The sequence below is a fragment of the Aplosporella prunicola genome (assembly GCF_010093885.1).
Source record: "Aplosporella prunicola CBS 121167 unplaced genomic scaffold K452scaffold_17, whole genome shotgun sequence".
NCBI classification, from domain to species: Eukaryota; Fungi; Ascomycota; class Dothideomycetes; order Botryosphaeriales; family Aplosporellaceae; genus Aplosporella; species Aplosporella prunicola.
This window is the reverse complement of record NW_022983545.1, coordinates 10,204-29,550: the sequence shown is the minus strand read 5'-3', so window position 1 is coordinate 29,550 and position 19,347 is coordinate 10,204. Positions and strand designations below refer to the sequence as shown.

General features: G+C 57.5%; 7 protein-coding genes across 7 annotated transcripts; 3 read left to right on the top strand and 4 right to left on the bottom strand.

Moving 5' to 3' along the window:
- Nucleotides 1-288: 288 nt before the first annotated feature.
- Nucleotides 289-2,254, top strand: K452DRAFT_309907 (uncharacterized protein; the record flags this gene model as incomplete). Its single annotated transcript, XM_033543288.1, has 6 exons — nucleotides 289-439; nucleotides 551-882; nucleotides 932-1,189; nucleotides 1,240-1,600; nucleotides 1,653-1,730; nucleotides 1,782-2,254. 6 exons carry the CDS (start codon nucleotides 289-291, stop codon nucleotides 2,252-2,254), a joined length of 1,653 nt encoding a protein of 550 aa, XP_033395827.1.
- A 497-nt stretch (nucleotides 2,255-2,751) lies between these two features.
- K452DRAFT_230804 (uncharacterized protein) lies at nucleotides 2,752-4,853 on the top strand (the record flags this gene model as incomplete). Its single annotated transcript, XM_033537118.1, has 3 exons — nucleotides 2,752-3,088; nucleotides 3,150-3,285; nucleotides 3,344-4,853. 3 exons carry the CDS (start codon nucleotides 2,752-2,754, stop codon nucleotides 4,851-4,853), a joined length of 1,983 nt encoding a protein of 660 aa, XP_033395826.1.
- A 665-nt stretch (nucleotides 4,854-5,518) lies between these two features.
- K452DRAFT_309905 (uncharacterized protein) lies at nucleotides 5,519-6,817 on the bottom strand (the record flags this gene model as incomplete). Its single annotated transcript, XM_033543287.1, has 2 exons — nucleotides 5,519-6,681; nucleotides 6,757-6,817. 2 exons carry the CDS (start codon nucleotides 6,815-6,817, stop codon nucleotides 5,519-5,521), a joined length of 1,224 nt encoding a protein of 407 aa, XP_033395825.1.
- A 376-nt stretch (nucleotides 6,818-7,193) lies between these two features.
- Nucleotides 7,194-8,778, top strand: K452DRAFT_230552 (glycoside hydrolase family 125 protein; the record flags this gene model as incomplete). The annotated part of the gene is made up of 2 exons (XM_033537104.1): nucleotides 7,194-8,626; nucleotides 8,691-8,778. 2 exons carry the CDS (start codon nucleotides 7,194-7,196, stop codon nucleotides 8,776-8,778), a joined length of 1,521 nt encoding a protein of 506 aa, XP_033395824.1.
- Nucleotides 8,779-9,197: 419 nt separating this feature from the next.
- K452DRAFT_327555 (uncharacterized protein) lies at nucleotides 9,198-11,184 on the bottom strand (the record flags this gene model as incomplete). The annotated part of the gene is made up of 3 exons (XM_033544927.1): nucleotides 9,198-9,683; nucleotides 9,741-9,841; nucleotides 9,921-11,184. The coding sequence occupies 3 exons, from the start codon at nucleotides 11,182-11,184 to the stop codon at nucleotides 9,198-9,200; spliced, it is 1,851 nt and encodes a 616-aa protein (XP_033395823.1).
- Nucleotides 11,185-14,358: 3,174 nt separating this feature from the next.
- Nucleotides 14,359-15,225, bottom strand: K452DRAFT_309902 (uncharacterized protein; the record flags this gene model as incomplete). Its single annotated transcript, XM_033543286.1, has 2 exons — nucleotides 14,359-15,092; nucleotides 15,156-15,225. 2 exons carry the CDS (start codon nucleotides 15,223-15,225, stop codon nucleotides 14,359-14,361), a joined length of 804 nt encoding a protein of 267 aa, XP_033395822.1.
- An 844-nt stretch (nucleotides 15,226-16,069) lies between these two features.
- Nucleotides 16,070-18,676, bottom strand: K452DRAFT_299507 (uncharacterized protein; the record flags this gene model as incomplete). The annotated part of the gene is made up of 3 exons (XM_033542231.1): nucleotides 16,070-16,853; nucleotides 16,904-17,696; nucleotides 17,953-18,676. The coding sequence occupies 3 exons, from the start codon at nucleotides 18,674-18,676 to the stop codon at nucleotides 16,070-16,072; spliced, it is 2,301 nt and encodes a 766-aa protein (XP_033395821.1).
- Nucleotides 18,677-19,347: the final 671 nt, after the last annotated feature.

Sequence of the window (19,347 nt, the reverse complement as noted above, 5' to 3'; positions counted from 1 at the left end):
TAACCACCTCGACGTGCTTAACTCGCCCGCCGAACCCCAACCCTCGACCCTCAACTCCCACCCGCCGCCTCAGCCATCTCGCATTTTTCCTGTGCGCGCGTGTCCGTCCATCTCTCGCACTCGCTAGCCGTCCGCCTGCTCGCTTGCCCGCTGCCCCGCCCTCCTGAGCCGTGAGCGCGAGCTTGGTTCCGTCATCAAGAAAAGTAGCACATCGTCGCCACACGGGGCTTGCTCCCCCTCTTATCCCTACAACCACACTCTGCACAGATTCTTCGACACGCGGTCATCATGGAACAAGACACCCCCATGAGCAGCGAGCAGTACATGGAAAATGCTGTGCGCGCCGTCAGCCAGAAGCGGCCCGTCCCTGAGATCGACTTCACCCTCCACACCATGGAAGACGGCTCCCAAGTGAGCACCCTGGAGCGCGTCTGCAAAGGTATGCCGTGTCAGATCCCGGAAACTGCCTCGCGCACCTTGCGATTCGCCCCCGAACGCTTTGCCACGGACACGTCTCAGGAGGATGCCCGCTAACACGCTGCGCGTCCAGACGTACAGGCCCCCGCCTTCCACCCGCCCACCCAGGAGCAGTTCCTGTCTCCCAATGACCCCGAGAAGCCCAACCTCCAATTCCTCAAGCAGCACTTTTACCGCGAAGGTCGCCTGACCGAGGAGCAAGCGCTATGGATCATCAAGAAGGGCACGGAGATTCTGAGGTCGGAGCCGAACCTGCTGGAGATGGACGCCCCCATCACCGTCTGCGGTGACGTCCACGGCCAATACTACGATCTGATGAAGTTGTTCGAGGTCGGCGGCGATCCTGCCGAGACTCGCTACCTGTTCCTCGGTGACTACGTCGACCGCGGTTATTTCAGCATCGAGGTAAGTCTGTGCCACCGAATTGCTTTTGCGCCCGCTGACCGCGTCATAGTGCGTCCTGTACCTCTGGTCGCTTAAGATTTGGTATCCCAACACGCTGTGGCTGCTCCGAGGCAACCACGAGTGCAGGCATTTGACCGACTACTTCACCTTCAAGCTGGAATGCAAGCACAAATACTCCGAGGCTATCTACGAGGCATGCATGGAGTCGTTCTGCGCTTTGCCGCTGGCGGCAGTCATGAACAAGCAGTTCCTGTGCATTCACGGTGGCCTGAGCCCCGAATTGCACACCCTGGAGGACTTGAAGAGCGTGAGTGGCATTGTGCATGCCTGGAAGTTTCTCGGCTGATGACTTTGCAGATTGACCGTTTCCGGGAGCCGCCCACTCACGGTCTGATGTGCGATATCCTCTGGGCAGACCCGCTTGAGGAGTTTGGACAGGAAAAGACCTCGGAGTTTTTCGTTCACAACCACGTCCGTGGTTGTTCCTACTTCTTCTCTTACCCCGCCGCCTGCGCGTTCCTGGAGAAGAACAACCTGCTCTCCATCATCCGTGCGCACGAGGCGCAAGATGCCGGTTACCGCATGTACCGCAAGACGAGGACGACGGGCTTCCCCAGTGTCATGACCATTTTCAGTGCCCCCAACTATTTGGATGTGTACAACAACAAGGCCGCCGTTTTGAAGTATGAGAACAACGTTATGAACATTAGGCAGTTCAGTAAGTGCACTTTCGGATTAGCTGTCTCGCACCCGCTAACAGGCTTTCGCAGACTGCACGCCTCACCCATACTGGCTGCCTAACTTTATGGATGTCTTTACATGGTCGCTACCTTTCGTTGGAGAGAAGAGTAAGTCGGCTGGGCGATGAAAACTGCCGTCAGGAAACTAACCATTGGCAGTCACGGATATGCTCATTGCTATTCTCAACACCTGCTCCAAGGAGGAACTCGAGGAGGAGACGCCGAACTCGATATCTTCCGGCCCCTCGTCGCCACCGCTCTCCAGCATGGATCCCGAGTCCACCGAGTTCAAGCGCCGCGCCATCAAGAACAAGATTCTTGCCATTGGTCGCCTCTCTCGTGTCTTCCAGGTATTGCGTGAAGAGTCCGAGCGTGTCACGGAGCTAAAGACGGCATCTGGTGGCAGGCTGCCCGCCGGCACGCTTATGCTTGGCGCCGAAGGTATCAAGCAGGCCATCCACAGTTTCGAAGACGCCCGAAAGGTCGATTTGCAAAACGAGCGCCTGCCGCCGACCCAGGAGGAGGTGCGCCGATCGGAGGAAAGCAGCAGGCAGCAGGCGCTTGAGAAGGCGACCCAGGAGGCCGACAATGACGCGGGACTCGCGACCGTCGCAAGAAGGATTAGCATGTAAGTCTTGGAGCGGCTCACTGATGCATGCACCATCTGACAAAAGAAATCAGGTCTGGCTCTTCTTCTCGTGGAGGCAACCGCAGCTAAGATACCCGGCAACTCACAAGCGTTGTCGCCCGTTAATTCATAGCGAGGGATGTGGAGGCTTGTCCGTAAAGGGTTCAGCTATAGCAAGGCACAGATGGCCTAGTGCCTCTCTTTTTTTGTTTTTTAAAGTCGGTATCGTGATTGCTGCAGGGGAGCTGGGACTCATGATGATGACCACGTACTGGAAGAGAGCTGTATGAATGCATGTGGCCCAGTTGAGTTGATCATGAAACGACTTCTTTTTGAATACCTTGAGTTGAATGGGATGTATGTTGAGAGTGGCCACGACTTACTATCTATTTGATGCTCGCGCATGACGAAATGGGCGGCGGGAGCTTTCCACCCGCATGCTTGGCGCGCGAGACGTGGAAACACGGCAACCACACCCGCTGAGAGGCGCAACTCTTCCCAATGCCTCCACGGATCCCCCCGGCGACGAAGCTCCCGCCATCCGATCTCTTCTTCTGCCCCTCGTGCTCGCTATGGCGCCTCGGTGATGCTCCGTCGTGCCTGTCCGCCCCGGCCGCAGCTCGCACGCGCGCGCAATTCTTCGCGCGACGCCGCCATGCCGCGACGCTGGCCTCCAGGACCGCCATCAATGCGCCCGTCGACGTCCCGCCGCGGCTGAAGGAGCTTCACCAGACATTGGACGCGCTCAAGGGCCCCGCGGCCAACTACGTCAACCTGAGCCGGCTCCAGCTCGCGCTGCGGGGACTGGAAACCACGGACCCCGTCGTACGGATAGCTGGTGAGTGCATGGCCCGCCAACACGCACGCGATGGTGCGCTAATGCAGTTTTCACGGACCAGTGCTGAGCTTGGGCGATCAGAGAGCCGCGCAGCGGCTCGTCCGACTTTTGCTCGCCGACCCGCTGGGCGACAAGGGCGTGTGGGAGAAAGAGCTTGAGAAGAAGGGTCAAGATGAGGCCCAGGCCATCTTGCTGCGGTGCGGATCCCCGTGGTTGGGCCTTGTGCTGGCGCATGACTGACGAGTGCTGCTACAGGCATGGCGACGAGACCGACGTCCATCCCTACAACCCTCTGCTCCGCACCATTTCCGTTCCCTCGAGAATCCTCCAGAAGCACAATATCGAAATCTTGATATCCTCTCTCAATGTCAACACGGCCGCGCCGAGCATCACGTCCGAGCAGGACAGACCAAAGGACGCCATTCTCGTACCGACCTTGCGGACGCCTACGTCGGCAAGCGGCAGATTGACAATGGTCACTTATCCTGTTCATAGGGCCATCGTCTTCGGCGATGGTGTCAAGAGTACAGTCGCGTACGGACGCTTCACGGCTACGCAAGCGGAGCAGGACATCCCGGCGCAAACGGTCAAGGTAGCACTGGGACTGCCAGCTCCTGCAGAGGAGGTGGACCAGAGCTCCACGGACAGATATGTCGTGATCGACCCAGAGCTCGCCACGGAAGCCATCGAAAAATTCAGGGAGTCGATAGCAAACTCGATGATTTACGAGCGAGGATGGCACAGGAGCGGTCTGCATGTACTGACCAAATGGCTTGCGGAAGGAGCTGCCCCGGCGGACATGAAGCCTGCCCTGGAGAACCTCATTAAATCTCTCCTCGCGGATGCCCACGAAAACATCAAGATCGACGATGCGCAGCGCCTGCAGGAGCTTGCAAACTCTGCCATCTCCGAAGCTACCAAGGCCGAAATTCTCGAATCGCTTCGCGTGTGGGCTGAGCACGCACACAACGAGCTCCGCGAAAAGCTCGACATGGCCTTCGCCAGCAAATACTGGCACAAGATTGCGTGGTGGAAGCTGCTCTGGCGCGTCGACGACGTCGGCATGATCACTTCGGACATCCTGGAGCGGCGCTGGCTGACCGAAGCCGAGAAAGAAATCGTCTGGGTCGCAGGCCGCATCGAGGAAGCCGGCTTCTTCGCCGGCGACCCGCAAGCGGACGCCATGCCCGAGCGGCGCATGCTCAAGAGCACGGCGGTGCCGGTGCCGCGCCTTGGCGAGCTCCCGGATGGCCCTCCCCGCCTCTCGGAGCTGAGGAAGTACGACGCCCGCCCCGCGGACGACATTGATGCCGCGAGCCTCCCCGAGCTCAAGCCCTGGCCGATGCAGATCCCGCTGGCGCGCGCGCACCTCTCGGCCACGGGCATACCGCCGCTGCAGGCGCTGGCGCAAAAGCTGCTGCTGCAGACGGCGTCGACGACGACGATGACGGGGGCCCTGAGCGCGCTGACGTACGTCTCGTTCTCGGGGGTGTCGGCGTTCGAGGCCGGCGCCGTGGCGGCCCTAGGCGCCGTGTGGAGTCTGCGTCGGATGCAGCGGGTGTGGGAGGGAGCAAGGGCGAGGTGGGCGGCCGATGTGCGCGAGAGGGGCCGCGAGGCGCTCAAGGACACGGAGGTCAAGGTCAGGGATGTGGTGCGGGAGAGGGGTGCGGCCAAGGTGGATTGGGGGGCGGGCGACGAGCGGACGAGAGCCCGGGAGGCGGTGGCGCGCGCGCGCTACGCGTTGGCGCGTGTGGTGGGGAGGTAGGTAGACATGTCTGACTTGGCTGGGCGGACATATGCTGCGTGGTTTTGGTGCTTGTTGTAGACTTGGTGCTTCTGCTCTCGATACAGCCCATCCGTAGAGCTAGCTATTTGTAACTCGTCACGTACGTACGCACGGTTGCGGTCTATGCAGATGGGTGGATGTGTGGGTGGACGGGTGGGTAGATGGAGAGCGGAGCTGCGTGTATATCTTGTGTATGTGTATATTTTCTTTTTCCTTTTCTTTTCTTTTCTTTTCTTTTACTATAGCTGTGGCTATAGCTGTAGCTTATGGTGGATACCTGAGTCTTCTTTTTTCCTTGTTCCTTGTTGCTTTTGATTTGAGTTGCTCTGGTTTATTTTGTTTTGTTTGCTTTGGTGTGCTGTGAGGGGGTGTCACTGCTTGGTCTGGTTTGGTTGGTTGGTTTGGTTGGTTGTGGGTTGTGAGTATAAGAATAAAAGCGATTGTTCGTGTAGGTACTGTAGATGGGAGATATAACGCTTGCACAGAGAAATCTAGTCAAGACACTTATAGTATATATATGATCGAAGACCTTCTCACCCCTATCTATTTAGGACTTGGGCTCGTCACTTGACAAAGAGTATTCCACAGTGACTGCTTCGAATGAACAAAAGCAAAAGGGTATAAAGCGCGCCACATACATACACTCACAGCTTCGCCCTATGCAGCAACACCAGCCCACCCCCCTCGACGCCGTACTGCCGCCCCCGCGACCACCCCATCCACCGCGCCAGCATCTCCTCCCCGCCCTCTCCAGCCCCTAGCCCCCGCTCGCTCCACCCGGCCCCCTCAACTCCCACGCCCTGCCCTTTGTCTGCAACCTCGTCCTCGCCCTCACTCTTCTCCTCGTCGCCGACCGCCCATCCCGGCGACCCCCGCAGCCCCACCGCCGGCCGCTGCGCGTACCCCGCCGCTTCGAGCTCCGCCTGCCCCAGCACCGGCGTGCAGCACGCGTCCGAGCCCGCAAACACGGCCTCCCACTCGGCGCGCGTCTTGCTCTTGAACTTGGCCGTGAAGGCAACGCGCAGCCAGGGCCAGGCGCGGCGGTCGTCGCGCGGGAACGGCAGCCTCGCCGCGTCTATCCCCAGCCCGGCCAGCAGCGCGCTGAAGAACTGCGCCTCCAACGCCCCAACCGCCATGTACTGCCCGTCTTTGGTCGCGTACACGTCGTAGTACGGACACCCGCCGTCCAGCAGATTCTCGCCCCGCGGCCGCCCCCACCACGCGCTCTTGGTGCCCAGCCGCAGAAACGTAGCCAGGTACGCGGCGCCGTCGACCATGTTCGCCTCGACGAGCTGGCCGCGCCCGCTGCGCGCCCGCTCCACCAGCGCCATCAACACTCCGACGACGCACATGGCCCCGCCCCCCGCAAAGTCCGCCACGAGGTTCCCCGGCGCGTACGGCTTGTGTGCTTTGCGCCCTAGCATCCCCAGCACCCCGCTCACGGCCAGGTAGTTGATGTCGTGGCCCGCCATGCGCGCGTACGGCCCGTCGCGCCGGAAGCCCGTCAGCCGCGCGACGACCAGCCGCGGGTTCGCGGGCAGCAGCACCTCGCGCGGCGACAGGCCGGCCCGCTCCAGCACGCCCGGCCGGAAGGGGTCGATGAGCACGTCGACACGCGCGGCGAGGGCTTTGATCAGCGCGGCTCCTGCGGCCGTTTTCATGTCCACGGCGATGGACGTCTTGCGCCGCGTCAGGAGGTCCGAGGTCGGTGGCGGCGGGGTGCTCGTGCCGTGCGAGGTGGGCGTGGGCCGGTCGATGCGGATGACGGTGGCGCCGTAGTCGGCGAGCATGAGGCCGGCGAAGGGGCCTGCGAGGCAGTCAGTCAGTGGACGCTGCATTTGCGCGCGCGCGCGCGTGTGTGTGTGTGTGTGTGCGTGCGTACCTGGAGCTAGGCCGGCAAACTCGAGCACGCGGATGCCGGTGAGAGGCGGTGGCGTGGTCATTGTTGTGTGGCTGTGGTAGTGGTTGGAATAATAGGTGCGGTGGTTGAGTGGTGGGACATGGCGGTGGAGGTGGAGCTGCAGATCCGGGGAAGCTCGAGTGGGGAGAGGTGCCACCCTAAACACCATGACACAGACTCTCAACGTTTTGTGCTCGATGACACTAGGGACGCTTTCACGACCGGACGGCGCGGGGATTGTCTGCGATGGGATGGTGACGGCTTGGGCCTGGTCCCCATGCGGATGCACGTATGACCACGGATGCACCAATATCGACAGTCTGCATGATTCGACGTCATGCCTGGCAGTTGCGGGGTAACTATGTCTCCTCTCCCATTTCCTTTGTCCACTTCAATTGCCAGTCAGTCAGTCAGTCAGTATGTGGTTTCTTGCGCTTCTCCTCGTCCAGCTTGTCCAGCTCGTCCTGGCGCAATGCCCCGACTACCTCGACTACTCCAAAGAGCGACACGCGCCCTACTCGACCGGACCCCAACAGCTCCCGTACCAGCGGCCCGCGCCCGCCTGCCGCACCTTCAACTCGTCGGACGTCGAGGAGACCATCGCGCGGCTGAAGAGCGTCATTCGCGACCCGGACCTGGCGCGCCTGTTCGAAAACGCCTTCCCCAACACGCTCGACACGGCCATCAAGTGGCACGGCTCCACTGAAGAACTCACCTTTATCATCACCGGCGACATCAACGCCATGTGGCTGCGCGACTCGGCCAACCAGCTGCAGTCGTACCGCTCGCTGCTGCGCCCTTCCTCCCAGCCCGACAGCCTCGCCGCCCTCTTCCGCGGCGCCATCAACCTCCACGCCCGCTACCTCCTCACCGCCCCCTACTGCAACTCCTTCCAGCCGCCCGTCGAGTCCGCCATCCCGCCCGACACCAACTCGGCCGCCGCCGACGACACCGTCACTCCGCCCTACTCCAATGCCACCGTCTTCGAGTGCAAGTACGAGCTCGACTCGCTGGCCGCCTTCCTCCAGCTCTCGGCCGACTACCACGCCGCAACAAACGACACGGCCTTCTTCGGCCAGCACGCCTGGGCCCGCGCCGTCGATGCCCTCCTCGCCGTCGTCGACGCAATGACCTACTCGCCCACGTACGCCCCGGACGGCCGCCCCATCTCCTCCCCCTACACTTTCTCCCGCCGCACCACCCGCGCCACCGAAACCCTCGCCAACAACGGCCTCGGTAACCCCGTCGCCAACGGCACGGGGCTCGTGCGCTCCGCCTTCCGCCCCTCAGACGACGCGACGCTCTTCCAGCTCTTCGTCCCCGCAAACATGATGCTCGCCGCGGCACTGGGCCCCGCCGCCACCATCGCAGCCGGCATTGGCGATGCGGACCTCGCAGAGGCGCTGCGCGCGCGCGCTCTCGCTCTGCGGAACGCCATAGCGCAGCACGCGGTGGTGCGCGCGGCCGACGGCGACGGCGACGTCTACGCCTTCGAGGTCGACGGCTTCGGCTCCGCTAACCTCATGGACGACGCCAACGTCCCCTCTCTCCTCTCTGCCCCGTTCTTGGGCTTCCTCCCCCGCGACGACCCCGTCTACCAGCGCACTCGCGCCCGCCTCCTCAGCGACCGCAACCCCTACTTCATGCGCGGCCCGGTTATCAGTGCTGTTGGCGGACCGCATCAGGGCCCGGGCTATGCGTGGCCCATGGCCAGTATTATGCAGATACTGACATCGGATGATGAGGAGGAGATTGTGCGCGCGCTGGGCGAGCTGCTAAGGAGTACCGGGGGGTTGGGCCTGATTCATGAGAGCGTCAATTCGTTTGATGGGAATGACTGGACGAGGCAGTGGTGAGTGTGTGTGGGCTGTGGTTGTTGGTTGGTTGAGTTCGTACATACTGACGTGCACGCGCAGGTTCTCGTGGGCAAACGGCCTGTTCGGGCAGATGATCCTGGATCTCGAGACCAGGAAGCCCGAGATCCTCGCCATGAGCTTCCAGTGATGGTGCTGGTAATGCCCTCTAACCCTATGTTAGCTCCGCGAGGCCTGCACGACGGACCTCTCAGCGTGCTGGCTGTGGAGCCATCTATAACCGCCGGCTTTTTTGACCAGACGGAACCTACCCTAACAACTTGAGACGATGCGACGTACATAATGTAATGCTAATATGCGAAGAGCCTTTCAACACGATCCGTCGACCTAAGACGCAGCCACGATCTAATTCTGCTACGAAATATAATAATAACAACAACAACAACAACAACCATAATCAAAAAGAACCATACTTTTTCTAATCTACCCATCTCTTCTAAATAGTCGTAAAATCGTTACCAAATCTGTTGTCTAGGATATCATGAAACTAAAAAATGAACACAAAACCGAGATTCTGTCTCAGAAACGTCCATCGTACGCACACTCGCCCTAATGAGCCATCACCGGCTCCTCGGAATCATGCTCGACGTTCTTGACGCCAAACGTGCTAGCCACCAAGCCAACGACGGCAAAGCCCACGCAGCACCACAGCCCGGTGCCATACTGGTCAATAGGGCCCTTGCCCTTGTTGGTGTCGACGGCCTGGACGACGGCGCTCGCCAGCGCCAGCCCGACACCGCTGCCGATCTGGAAGGCCGTGTTGATCATGCCGCCACACAGGCTCTTGACGTTGACGGGCACGCTGGCCAGCAGCACCACCGTCAGCGTGCAGTACACGATGGTCGTGCCCGCCACGCTGAGTATCGTCGCGGGGAACACGTGCTTCCAGAAGCTGGTGTCGCCTTCTTTGATCAGCGCGGATGGGATCGGCGCAATCGCGCACAGCGTCATGCCCACGATCAGCAGGTGCTTCGTCTTGAACCAGTCCAGCATGCGCGACATGCCGAGCGAGAAGATGAAGCCCGTGGCGCCCATCTAGGAAACCGTTAGTTGCTTGCGCATGCGGATGCAGCTGCTGGGAGGTGGACTCACGGGGAGGAAGCGCAGCGCTGTCTGTCCGGCGCTGAGCTTGTCAATCTCCTGCGCAATCAGCGTCGTGTAGTAGATGACCGTCTGGTAGCCGCCGTACATGACTGGCCGAACAAAAATGTCAGTGAGCTAGCTCTTCCAGAGGATCAACACGCGAGAAAAAAAAAAAAAAAAAAAACCTACCGAACCCGGATATCCACAGCGCGGCAAAGTTCTGGATCTTCCACAGCGACAGCGGCATGATGGGATTGGCCACCTTCTTCTCGACCCACGTGAAGACGCCCAGCATGGCGATGGACAGGATCAGCAGCACGATGATGAAGGCCTTGCCCCATCCATACACACCACCGCTCGACAGGACGAAGCTCAGAAGAATGAGCCCGCCCGTCGACAGCCCGGCGCCGATGAAGTCGAGCTTCGGCCGCGTGGTCCCCTCCTTGCGGTCCTTTGGCAGGAAGACCAAGCCAATCAGGCCCAGCGCGCTGGTCACGGCCATGGCGACGTAGAAGATGTAGCGCCAGCCGAGCGACGACGTCAGGAACCCCCCGAAGATCAGGCCAAGGCAGAAGCCCACGGCGCCCGCGGCCCCGAAAATCGTCAGCGCCAGCGTCCGGTCCTGCGCGACGAAGTAGTTGCTAATGATGCCGACGGCCGAGGGCACCGTCATGGCCGCCCCGACGCCTTGCAACGCCCGGAAAATGGCCATCTGGATGAACGACGTCGCGAACCCGTCGGCCAGCGTCCACACGCTCAGCATGCCCATCCCCGCGCAGAAGACGTGCTTGCGCCCGTACCGGTCCGACAGCACCCCCGCCAGCAGCAGGAAGCCCCCAAACGTCAGCGTGTACGCCGAGATCAGCCACTGCAGGTCTCCGCTGTCGACCCCAAACGTCCGCTGGATCGCTGGCAGCGCAATGTTCGTCCCCGTCATGAACACGTTGTCCATCAGCTGCGCGCCGCATGTCACCAAAAGGATCGCAGCCCCCCGCCACGACGCGATGCGCCCCACGTCCGGGTAGCCCTGCGCGACGTGCTCCTCGATCCCGTCGAACTCGCCGCCCGCCCCGCGGAACTGCGACTTGTTGGCCGACGGCGACCCCGACCCCGCCCCCGAAGCAGGCGACGCCGGCCGCGTCGACAGCGGCGTGTTCAGCTCCGACGGCACCTCGCGAATCGTGTTGTACGGGCCGGGCTTGGCCGCCTTGGGCCGCTGAATCATCGGCAGCGCGTGAACGTCGTCCGCGGCTTCATGGTGCGAGTGATGGCCACTGATCTGCGACGCCGACCGCGCCAGCGCAACCACTTCTTCGACCTCGTCCCGCACCGTCCCCCGCGACTGCTGCGACGCCGTGCTGCGCCGCCGTGCTGTGGTGAAGGCGGGGAAGCCGGCCGGCGCCCCCATGGCTAGGCTGGGCGCTGAGTCTAGCGCCGAGGTGCGGCGGGTCATGGGCTCGCCGTCGTGGTCGTGCGTGTGGTGCGTGGTGTGCGTGTTGTGCGTGTCGGTGGAGCGGCGCGCGCTGCTCGTGTCGGCGGCGGGTGGTGTCATGGTGGTTGGGTGGTTGTGCTGTAGGAGCAGTGCCTAGGTAGTAATAGGACAAGACAAGACAAGCCAGACAGACGGGCAGACGGGCCCAAGGCCCTATATATATATATAAATGATTAGGTCAAGCTACTGACGTGCAACGGTGCAAAAATTCGAGCAGCGCAGCGCAGCGCTTAAGCTTTGCCCCCAGACGCGACCCACCACCGTCAGGTCGTCCGTGATGTCAGTGCTAGTGCCATCGCCCATCACTAGGTCTTCACTGGCCCCACGCCCGCCCGCCTGACTCGCTTCCGCTTCCGGGGAAATGGGGGAGGCTCTCTGGCTGTGAGGTCTGCCAACTGCCATCATCGAGACAGACCTTCCCATCCCATCCCTCGCCTTAAGATTTGCGCTAAAATGCCCATCGCCTGGGTGATGTGTTTTTTGGCCCGTTGTTGCGCCTTGCGCCGTCTTGGTCGGGAAGCAGTTCCCGATCGTGAGCGCCCCGCCGACTTCACACCGGTTTGCCCTTAGGTAGGTGGCCGGTGGATACATGCAGACGCGCTGAGGTGGCGTACCTGCATACATGCCTAAACGACTGCTTCAAGTTGTTGGAACTGACGTCTGACTTCTTCTACACGGAGCCTGCACGTTTCCTAAATCAGGAGGTACGGAGATTTTAATCGCTGACTGGACAGAAATCGATTCAAGCCGTGTTGAACTAGAACCCGACATCTATACGAAGGATTCCGAACATCTTCACGAAGTCTTCACGTCGGCTACATCCGATGGTGTGACGGCTGCTGTATTTCCCTACCCACGGCACCGCTCAATATGGACGACCAAGGGTATACCTTGACACTTACGACACTACCCAGCACTCAACAGCTCGCCCAAGTCCGGAACTATATACATGGCCCATACCGCCATTCTGAGCTGGCAATTCAATGTGCTGCATGCACTAACATATTAGCTAACTCAGTAATCGTCATCCTTGGTCGATTGCGTGTTTGCCCGTTTAATTTTTGAACAACCCGTCGCCGGGAAAAGCAACGTCTATACATATGTAGGTGCCATGTCGACACGAAGCCCTCTCGCTTTTTGAATCCCGTCCGTGTGCAGAGACAGACTCTGGTGGCTCGGGATGCCTTCGGAAAATTTCATCCATCCGGCTTTCTGATTCTACGGATTAGGCAACTTGCCCCAGCATTGCCCTCCGATTCCGACGGCTGTGCGATATCGACAGAATCTACGCAACTGACTCTGAGTCTTGAAAAAATAATGGCCGTTGGTCGTCTCCTCGACTTGTCCGCTACTAGTGACCCTTACGTGCCGAATTTTATCACCGGATGTTATCACCCGATGATCCTGAATGTCGATTTTTCCTGGATTTCTCCGACTGAGATGTTCAAATAATTTCCAGGGCAGCCTGAAATCTGAAATAGGATAACATAAGCAAACCGAGCGGACCCAGCTCCGCTTCATGTAATTCCATTTTCACACATACATTCCTCCCTACGAAGTTTCACATGCAAATTCACCTTTCACCTGTCAAGTCATTGCGGATGGCACCAAGGCGCTCTAGGAATGGGCCTGATATCTAACTGTCAGATTGTGATAGCAGGCCAGCCACTGAGCACTGCGCAGATCCGCGGCAAAGAAAGGGCGTCCCACAAGTCCCCTTTTATTGCTACCGTCACATAAAGTTTCGTACCCAAGGCTTACATGTCATACGGTTGAAAAATGATTCCGCATCGCACGGTTTCATGGCCCATTTAGGGAACATCCCCACGTTGGAATGGCTGTGCAAGATTCAAGCGTGGGAGTTCCCACGGTTTTTTGATGATTGCATGTTGCGCTTGTTATCTTCACACTCACCTTTTTGAAGTTTTTGGCTGCTTTTGAGTCCAGCTGGAATTTCTTACCCCGACCCAGCTCCGACCGAGGGACAGCCCAGGATACGCACCGTTGAAGAGAATTGAACCAGATATGTTTGCTGTTCCGATGCCTTCTCATGGCACACCCAGAAGAATAAAGGATACCCGTAAGCCTCGCAATGGAACCTGGGACAAGGTCACGCCGCTCCCTCTAAGCCAGCATCAGGTGGCCCGCTCAGAGGCTGCCCCACATTCTTGGCTATCTTTATGCCAGAAGGTGACAGCAGATCGACAGCCTGTACATTGTACACTGGCGGGCACGAGGTCCATGCCGCGTCAGCCGTAGGAATCGGAGATCCATTGTCGTCAATGAGTCTTACGTTCCACAACAAGTCCTGCACTTACTGCTGAAAACTCAAAGGTTTAATCGGACCGCATTACAAAGGCTTTTTTCTGTGCATCATACGGCAACGAAAATACATCCGAGGCTGCTACGTGGGTAGAAATTTCTCCTCCACATCGATTGGAAGCCTCGTGACAGCACAATTCAGGGACTGAATTTTCACACGATAAGCAATTTGGGCCAGCAGGCCATCAACCCTCAAATGCTGAGGCATGTAGTGTGTCGGCCGATAATGAGGCAAATTTGGTCCACATCATACGTAGGTCATTTTCAAGTTCATGGCTGTTCTCGAGCTACGACTGCAAAAAGTGCCATCTAATCAGGGCGTGAAAGCTTTGCCAAGTCAGGACTTGAATGTTTTCAGAGTTCATCCCTTGGCGAAGATCAGGATTCCTCGGCATAAACAATGGCGCCCGCCTTGCAGGCGCTGTCAACCGAAGAATGTTGCAAACAATTTCCAGTCTCAGTGCGCCGTTTTGATTGGACGACGCTCCCTTTCCAAACAGAATCGCCACAGATCTAGACGCAACTTCAAACTGGAGTGGAAATGCTCGTCTGTAGTAGGACCCAGTCATTCTACAGATTTGCAGCCGCGGAATCCGTCGTCAAGAACATTCAGATGTCAACAGTTTTTTAAGCCTCTCCAGACGGGTATATATGCTCCTGCGCAGGCCGCCATAGTTCCACATCCATTCATTGCAGCATCTTCCAAGACACCCTCTTTCATTCATTACGATTAAGCCTTGCCTAGAAGCTTGTGTGCACCGCAATCCAGCAACAATGTCTTCCTTGACCAAGATGGGCAGTTTCGCCGCCTTACTATGGGCAATGATGGCGGTGACGTCCTCCGCTCAAACGACAAACTTTGACGCGACGATCGCTCAAACGACAAACTTTGACGCGACGATCGCTCAAGCAACGAGGACGGACTGTCCTGCGCCTCCGCTTGTCCAAATCTTGCTGATGCCGACGGTCTTTGCTCAGCCCATCCTCGTCTCTCAGACCTACACCTCTACCACGACAGTCACTGTCGCGACGGACATCACTCTCACCTTCAACGATGTCCCCACGACGGTTAGCACGGTCGTCACGGCTTTGGAAACCACCACCGGTACCAGGACCCAAACGTTCACATGCCCCACGACAACGTCTACGTCGATCTCGGACATCACGACAGTGCCTACGTCGATCTCGGACATCACGACAGTGCCTACCGATTTTTCCACTACGTCCTTGAGCACCAGCACTGGTACAAGCACTAGCACTACTGACAGCACCAGCACCGGCACCAGCACCAGCACTACTGCCAGCACCAGCACCGGAACTAGTACTAGCACTAGCGGCACCAGCGTTGGAACCAGCACCAGCACCGGCACCAGCAGCAGCACTGGTACAAGCACGAGCACTACTGACAGCAGCAGCACCGGCACCAGCACCAGCACCGGCACCAGCACCGGCACCGGCACCGGCACCGGCACCGGCACCGGCACCGGGGCAGCAACCGGCATGATGCTTGCTCCCCGCTCCCAGCACTACCAGCGCATCCGCTTCTTCTAAGCGCTCACCAACCCACAATAGCCTCAACTACACTGCTGCCATTGTCGCTGATGGCGCACCGTGCTTGCGATGGGGCACGAAGTTAAACAAACGAGCTACGAGGTTTTGGGCTCTCACAGAGTAGGGCATTCTTTACCGGCGGTGCGTTCTATAGTTTTCTTCTCGGTCTCTTTTTGTTTGGTGGCAGTAGTATTAGTTGTTGTTGTTGTTGTTGTTGTTGTTGTTGTTCGGTTGCTGGTTCTTCTTGCTTCGTTTTTTCTTCTTCCTTTCGTCCCCTGTATTGGTTCGTGATTAGAGCTGGCTTAGTTCGGTTGCGACTGGATTGGGTTTATTGGAACTACCTAGGCTGGCAATGGCTTCTTCGTAAGGCTTGAAAGTAGGGGGGTTGGTAGGGTAGAATGCATACGTCATATATGATACTACCTTTGGGTTTTGTTTGGATATTTTTAAGTAATGTGAAGTGAGCATGACCGGGTTCGGTGAAGCTTTAATTATAGCTTTAGGTGTAGGAGATGACTGGTTTTTTGATTACGAGACTGATACAGAGTATTCTAGAATGCATGTTCATCTATACATAGCAGTATACAACATCCTGCCTGTTTATGGAGGTGCTAGGTAGCTATTGTATGAGTAATAACATCATAGCGTTTTAGAGTATTTGAATCTGGGACGACTTGATATTACCGTCATATCCGCAATATCCTATTTACTGATACAGTGTACCACCGCTCCCATTAGAGAACTATCCACCATGAGGATATTAAGAACAATATCGTATTTATAAATACTCGATTTTACCAGGTACACATAGAGTAATAGACTTCGCGGCCATGTAGAGAGAAAATGAAGCCAAGAGACAGGCACGGAATACCAGAGCATGAATCAAGTTACCCGAAGTAGGATATGAACTCTATTTGCAGGCATATTAGGAGAAACCGCGTAAACATAAACCCCCAAACCAGAACCAGAACTCTCATGTCTTCTTACTTATAACGCCCGGCGCCCCAAGTTTTAACGGAGGATCACCCCCACTATCAGCTCGCCTCTCCACAACCCCAACCAACCCATCAACATCATTAAGCGTGTCCAGGTCCTTGCGCATCAGCATCCCCATAGGTGGCATCTCCGACTTGTCCATCCCAGCCCCAACGCGCGCCATAGCAGTGCCATTGAGCGTCACTGTCCACGTCCGCACCTGATAAATATACCAAACGGCGTACGCCAGCCCGCAGATCTGCAGGAAGATTATGATGCTGATGACGATGATAACGGCCAGCGATACGTTTGGCTTGATGACCATCGCCCCCGGAGCGGACTGGATCTCACGCGCGCCCCACGCCCGCGTCGCATCCACCGTTTGCGTCAGCAGCGCCTTCGTCGCGAAGAACATCCCCGCTTCGAACGCCTGCTCTGCGCCGTCGGTGTCGTTGAAGTTGAAGACCCAGCCGTTCACGAGCTGCGCTAGCGCGCCGCGCGGCTGTTTTTCCGAGTCGGCGTCCCCGCAGAAGTGTTGGAAGTCGTCGTGCCACTGCGGAAGCAGCCGTGCCAGCGGCAGGCTGTAGTACTTGCAGATCTCGGTTTTGGTGCGGATGGAGGTCGCGTTTGTGTGGTTCGCGGCGAGGTGGAAGAAGGATTGGTTCCCGAACATGGCGAGCGCGGAGGTCATGAGTGGGCCTGACATGTTGAGGTTGCGTGTGCCGAAGGGATCGGGGAGAGAATCGACGTCCCAGCCTGTTCTGTTGTAGCGGCCGTGGTCCCTGAACATCAACGTCAGCGCGATTCGCTGTGGAATCCGGAAAACACTCACAGCTCTGTAGGCCGGTCTCCAAGCGTACCCCTTAATTTATCGTTGTAATTTTTGGACATGTTCTCGGGGGTAGGCCAGGTCTCCAAGAGTGGGCCATGAGTGTAGTTATTTCTGTAGTTGCCGAGCTCAAAATATCCTCTGGTGGTATTGCTCGTGCAGCGAAGCGTAAAATTGGCCGCCTGGTTTCTGTTTTGGATGATGTCTTTAGAACAGGGAACGTAAACATCCAGATATAAATGTTCAGTGATGTCTTGACGATTCCGGCTTAAATTCCAAGGGGATTCGCCATATGCTCCGGGAGCACAGAGAGATATGTTCAACACCCCTGGCATTGACAGTGAAGCCTCAAAGGGCCTGGATCCGGAACAGGGCGACGGGATGCCAGATACGTGCTCGCATTTGACTGAAGAGTTGAATCTCATTGCGTGTTGACGGAGGACTCCGGTCGTTGTCCCGTTTGGCAGAGCAGAGACAAAGTAGGTTCGGTTAAGACCAGCCGTCTGGTTATCATGACTGTACCACCGGAAAGTTTGGCTATCTGCCGATTTTACTGCGGTTGCATTGTCCGCGCCGGTATACTCAGGCCATATCTGGGAAAAGATTTCCTGGTCGGACGCCGTGCCGAGAGATGCCGCGACCTCTGATACTCCAAGGCCTTGAGGCATCTTTTCTAGGTCGCTAGGTTCCGGGTCGTAGCCAGAGATGTGGTTAGAGGTCGAATTGTCTTGAGATGTCAGGACGAGTGTGTCGTCAAATCTGACCAGAAGTTGTTGCAGTGGCTGTTGAACGGCACCTATATAAACCACACGTCAGTAATCTATAGATATTATAAAACCTATAGACATGACCAGTTACGACGTTTGAGCTAGCCGGCAGATTCATGCCCTTAAAAAAAGCATTCATAGATATATCCGGCTAGTATTTGTAGTCTTTTTCCACTTTAACCGTAATAAAGAGAGGATTATTGTGAACGGTCATTGCTGCAGAGGTACCGGGTTTTGAAAGCTCCGACTAGCTCAAACGTTGTAATCAGTTTCGAATGTACTTACCTATCACGATCAGGAGAGCCGCGAACCACAAGAAGAGGCTAGCCGCGCCTGCGCGTCCACGATCACCTCGCAGGGCATCCCAAAGGACACCAATGTCTCCCCATCCCCGATCCGCGAGCGCAAGCGTTTGCCTCAGGGTGAGCGATTGGTCGCTCTTCCTTTTTTGCGTGTACACGACGGCGGCCTGTGCCAGGACAGCTCCAATCACCGGGATTGTTGCCACACTTGCAACAGAATTGAGCACTCGGATGGCGATGATCGTAGACGACACAGAAGAAACCTGATCAGGTGAGAGCCCTCCTGCCTGAATGTAGTAAGACGAGGCGTTGAGCGGGTGGTATGCCAGTATGCACGTCAAGACCCATGGGATTACAAGCACCGGAATGTAGAAGAGCAACAGGAAGAATGGTCTCCAGTTATATCGCAGCGGTCGTGACGGTTCATCCTTTGGTTCCTTATTTTTTGGATCGTAAACCTCGTCGTCTTCATGTAAATGCTCGCTGAAAATTGATCTCCGGCCGAGACTGGGCGGTGGCTGAACCGTAAACGTCGTGAATATCGATGCATCGTCGCCATTGTTAACTCTGGAGTAACCGGAAGCATTGCCTGGTTGTTGCTGTTGCGCTTCCACCACAGTATCTCCATCGGCATCCGGGATGTGCGTTTCCTCATCGACGGGCGATGGAGGGTCTGAGAATCCGGTAAAAGGCTGATTCAAGACCATGGTGTAGAGTAGCGGCCCTGCAAACTTGGCAAGGGCACCGGACGGAAACAGCTGCACGCCACGAGCGGCCCAGCCGCAGGTATTTGTTTGTACGTTAGGCGCTGCCTCCGCACTGACCATTGGCCAAACGTTTAAACATGCGCTGGACTGAAACCGAAAAACCGATAAATGTGGGCCTGTCCGGGGCTGAGTTCGGGGGCCGTGTGTCTCCAGTGGAGAGACTCATGGTGGTTTGGAGGACGAGCTCACCACTCGTCGCCCAGTATTATACATTTCGAGGCACGAGTGGCACCGGGGTGGCCACGTTAGCGAGTCCGGCTTTTGTGAGTGGTGGCAGAGATGAAATGTGTTCGACGAAGGACACGACATTTTTGCCGTGCCACTTCACCGCTTTCGAGCAGGGGCGTTGATCGGTGCCCCGCATTCTATTTTCATCATTCGTATCTTGCCAGATCGTACCTACGTGTTCACCTATTCCATGGTGTTCTCGCTTGCCCGGCGATTTTCGTGTGTCGAACCTTCCTGCTGGGCATGCACTGTCTTAGTACCTGCATTAAAGGACAAAATACCGGTTTGTGAGGACCGAAAGTGAGGCACGGCCGGGTGCTCTTGACCGGTGTGATTGCGTGAATACTCTATCCACCTGTTGCGTGCCGTTTCGCCGTCCATCA